Source organism: Camelina sativa, unplaced genomic scaffold (assembly GCF_000633955.1).
Source record: "Camelina sativa cultivar DH55 unplaced genomic scaffold, Cs unpScaffold00474, whole genome shotgun sequence".
NCBI classification, from domain to species: domain Eukaryota; kingdom Viridiplantae; phylum Streptophyta; class Magnoliopsida; order Brassicales; family Brassicaceae; genus Camelina; species Camelina sativa.
Genome location: NW_010921705.1, coordinates 87,651 through 92,301, shown reverse-complemented (window position 1 = coordinate 92,301; position 4,651 = coordinate 87,651). Strand labels below are relative to the sequence as shown.

General features: G+C 36.2%; 1 protein-coding gene across 1 annotated transcript; it reads left to right on the top strand.

Annotated features, from left to right (window-relative positions):
• The first annotated feature begins 639 nt into the window (after positions 1-639).
• On the top strand, positions 640-2,381 carry LOC104773166 (serine carboxypeptidase-like 43). Its single transcript, XM_010497746.2, has 7 exons — positions 640-901; positions 1,000-1,107; positions 1,193-1,285; positions 1,371-1,463; positions 1,627-1,712; positions 1,803-2,092; positions 2,294-2,381. Exons 1-7 carry the CDS (start codon positions 640-642, stop codon positions 2,379-2,381), a joined length of 1,020 nt encoding a protein of 339 aa, XP_010496048.2.
• Positions 2,382-4,651: the final 2,270 nt, after the last annotated feature.

The following is a 4,651-nucleotide window of genomic DNA, read 5'->3' as shown; positions in this document are numbered from 1 at the left end:
ATTTTGATTTTAAAATTAAGAAAGTACATTGTCAATATTTGTAATAAGGAAGTGTGTCCAATATTCCCGAAGTGTGACACACACACTTTCTATGGTCAAGAAGTGTGTCTTTATTCAATAAAGTTTTTTAAAGTTTATTACTTTGGGAACTGGATTCCTCATTCACCGGGATCTTCTTCTCACCACTCACCTCAATCTCACTTCCATCTCCGTCACCGAAACCGCTGAGGTCCGTCTTCAGAACGGTGTTGCCGCTGGCTCTCTTCCTTCACGGGTCCTACCCCTCTCTCTCTCAAGTTTGATTCAGTTTGATATTGTGATTTTCATGTATTGTCGATTGCTTGATCCGGGTCAATTTTGATTCAATGTAATCTGCAGAAACAAGTTAGTGTATATGTAAAGTCTAAAATCTAGAAAAAAACAGAAAGGGAAATTCTGAAAAACCAAAGCTCACAAAAACATAGTAGAAAACGGTTATGCAAGTCATAGGTGCGCGAAAGAGTTTGGAACAACACTTATAACACAACCTCTAGTGTCTTCATGTTGTGGCTCATGCTCCTAAACTGTCTTTGTATATGATTCAGTGAGATTGAACTTAACTTGTAAATTATTGATTTGTATTTTGACATGTTTCAGATCATGGTACCATGCCAGACCATCGTTGTGATGATGATGGTGGTATTGGTCACAGTGCAGTGGTTGGGGTGTACTTGTAGTTTTGCAGAAGGTTATCCGGAAGACGATTTGGTGGTGGTGCTTCCAGGTCAACCGAAGGTCGGGTTCAGACCATTCGCAGGATATATCAATGTGGACTCGGAGAATGGTCGTAGTCTGTTTTACTACTACGTCGAGGCTGTAAAAGAACCCGACACTAAGCCCTTAACCCTTTGGCTTAATGGAGGTCTCTGTTCCGTTTCTCTGTTTCTGTTAATAGTTTCATTGGTTTAAGCTAGTTTACTATTTCCATATTAAATTACATATTTGAGGTTTGTATTGCAGGTCCAGGTTGTTCTTCAGTTGGTGGAGGAGCTTTCACTGAGTTAGGTCCATTTTACCCCACAGGCGATGGTCGTGGCCTCCGCATTAACTCCATGTCTTGGAACAAAGGTTTGTTGAATTGACTGTTATATATATAAAGAGAGCAGAGAAACTCTGTAATTCATGCTATCGTATCTTGTTGTGAAATGTGTAGCCTCGAATCTGCTATTTGTGGAGTCACCAGCGGGAGTAGGATGGTCATACTCGAACAGAAGCTCTGATTACAACACCGGGGACAAGTCTACTGGTAAAGCTCTAAATTGCATTTTTCAAACTATATTAGAAGACTGTTCTTTCCAGCTGATCACATGTTTTTTATTTTTTGAGAACAGCTGATGATATGCTTGTGTTCTTGTTGAGATGGTTCAAGAGGTTCCCAGAGTTGAAGTCTCGCAACCTCTTTCTCACTGGCGAAAGCTACGCTGGTGTGTCTTTGGTTATTCTGATTCTTAGTTTAAGAAAATGGAGATTATCTGAAGATCATGGAACTCTTTTAGCTTAGCTGGTTTGCTATTTAATTTCCTCAGAAGTTACTTGTCCATGGATCTTCCTTTTATCTAACCAGGATTTGACTTCATTCTCTCGCAGGACATTACATACCTCAGTTGGCTGACGTGATACTTACCTACAATTCACGCTCAAGTGGGTTCAAATTCAACATCAAAGGCATTGCAGTAAGCAAAAAGGAACCTTCTTCTTGGCGTTACATCAACTCTTTTGGCTCTCTTCTGATTCCTTTGTGTGTTCTTCATTTTTCTGATCAGATTGGGAATCCACTTCTGAAGCTTGACAGGGACTCTTCAGCTGCATACGAGTTCTTTTGGTCGCGTGGGATGATCTCTGATGAAATGAGACTCACAATCATGAGCCAATGTGACTTTGCCAATCCCAAGAACATGAGCAATGCATGTATAAATGCTATCGTTGAATCCAGCGTCCTCACTGAGTATATCAACAGTTATCATGTTCTTCTTGATGTATGCTACCCGTCTATTGTCCAGCAAGAGCTGAGGCTCAAGAAAATGGTTAGCCCCCTTTCCACATGTACAGCACAGTCAATATCTTTTTTTTTTTTTGTCAACAATAGATTAGCTCAGATGAGCCAATGCGAAGGGAAATTGTTTACATACAAAACATTATGCGGAGATGTGCGCGCACAGCGTGCCAGAAGATCCGTTTTTACATTTGCATTTCTATGAATAAAATATAAGGAAAGAAAAGAGAACTCCTCCCTGTCCATCTTGATATCATCAAGATACGTCGAGAACGCCGGCCAGTCGTGTGGCGAAGACACCATCTTCACCAAATCAGCGCAGTCTGAGTGGAACGCCACATCACGGTAATCATGTCCGATCATGCAACGCATCGCCCAAATGAAAGCTTCGACTTCAGCGTGTAAGGGGGTAAGACTTCGTCGAAAGTTAGTAGCTCCCATACTTGGCGTCAGATCCTGAGACTGGGTACAAAACCATCCGGCTCCTGCGAAAAGATCTCCTAACTTCCAAGAGCCATCAACGAAACAACGATAGCCTGAAAAGAACATGGTAAGGGAAGTGTTTGACCCCCGTAAACGAGAGTCAGCAACCGTTGGCTGGACAGTTGAAACCACAGCTTCACCCTCCTCCTGAGCCTGCTGCCAGGATAAAGCCTCACCTTCAGCTACCCGAACGACCTCCTCTGGTCGCTCCGTGATATTTTCAAAAACCTTTGCATTACGCGCTTTCCATAAATATCACAAAATCCACGGGAAAGCTGACACATGGGATCCCGGGCTTTTGGGATCCAAGAAATGATCCATATTAGCATAAACAGACTCCACCGGAAAACAATGTGATCCTACCGGTACCTGAGATAAAGCCCACACCTGACGCGCTGGTGGACAGAGAAACAGAACATGATTAATTGTTTCCTCCTCAGCACCACAACCTGAACAGCCCAAATCACACGCGATACCACGCCGCCGCAAGTTTCGTGAAACCGGAATACACCCAGACAATGCTTGCCACATAAAGTGGTGGAGTTTTGGTAGGCAACGAACCTTCCACACACTAGCTAGGAGAGAGGTTTTCTCTGGCCCGTCACCAAGCGCCTTAAAAGGCCCGGAGATCGTCATACGTGCCGCATGATAACCAGATTTAACCGTATACCTCCCATTCTTCGTAAAATGCCAACCAAAAGAATCCTCCTTTGGACAACTACGTAAAGGTAAAGCTCCTATCAACGCAACATCAACTGGATCAAAGTGTTCAGAAAGGACATCCATCCGCCATGAATTTGTCTTACAATCAATTAAGTATGACAATCAATATCTTTTCTAAAAATAATAATATAATAATAATAAACTTGTTGTTATATTTCTTTTAAAAAATAGTTTGTTTGAGATAGTATTTATTTTTAATATTGTAATTGTTCGGTAAATCTATATATATCCTTTTGAATACTAATTATTTTAGAATATTATAGTTTTTAATTTGTTTGATGTATAATACAGTTTTATATTGCCTGTTTGTATTATGTGCATCATTACTTTGTGAATTATTTTGAAGTAGTAATTATAATATTGTAATTGTGAGTAAATAAAATTTATGAATCTATCAGCCACATAAATTTATTTTTACCAATCCGCCAATGAGAAAAATTAAAATACATATTTTTTCCTTATAGATTGAGTAATATATTTTTGATTTTTAAAAATTCAAATCACAACATATGCAGAAATTGTTTTTACATATTTATTAATCATAAGTATTATATGATAATTCAAAACAATTTGTAAATAAAATGTAAAAAAAGATGATAGGAGAACTATAATTTAACATCTTAACAAAATCTTTCAAATCTAGTTATTAAAATAATCATATTATCTACTTGGATATAAATCTTAGTTTTAAAAATTCTGATTTGGTTATATATTTTAAAAAATAAATAATAATTTTCGTCCATAATTAATTAGTAAAAGAAAATATTTTTTTTTTTGAAAATTAATATTTATTTAAAAGAGTTTATTAGAAAATTCTGATATATTGTTTATATTTGGTCAAAGTATTTATTATCTTTATTAAATTAAGTAATTAATCTTTATTAAATATTTCTAATGGCATTTGAACGTAAATTTTTACATTTTTTAAGGTTAGTTTCATATTTGTACTTCTCAATTAATATAGTAGGATATAAATTTTGTAATCATATTAATTAAGGATTAAATTTAAAAAAGATTATTACCTTTTATCACTTAAAATAATGAAAATTTGTTAAAAATACCCTTTTTGGGATACCTCTTTACAAAAATACCCTCTTTTTTAACATTTTCATTTTTACCCTTTTTTACATAATTTCAATGTGTTAAATTAATTTTTAGAATTTTTTTTTTTTAGGTTTAGATTCTCATTTTACATTTAGGATATAGTTTTGAGGGGATAGGGTTTAGTATTTGGAGTTTAGGGTTTAGAATTTAGTGATTTTATTTATAGAAAAGGGGTATTTTTGAAAATGATCAACATGAAAGGGTATTTTAAAAAAGTAACATGGAAAAAGGGTATTTTTGAAAATCCCCAAAAATAATTGCAAGCGAAATTGTTAAGATCGAATCTAAAGCATTTATTAATTAGATTTT

Bases quoted from the DNA above. Each gene is read 5' to 3' on its own strand.
- LOC104773166 (XM_010497746.2), top strand. From the start codon at position 640: ATGGTACCATGCCAGACCATCGTTGTGATGATGATGGTGGTATTGGTC. The intron at 1,108-1,192 runs GTTTGTTGAATT...TGAAATGTGTAG, and splicing joins CTCCATGTCTTGGAACAAAG to CCTCGAATCTGCTATTTGTG. The intron at 2,093-2,293 runs GTCAATATCTTT...GATATCATCAAG, and splicing joins CTTTCCACATGTACAGCACA to ATACGTCGAGAACGCCGGCC.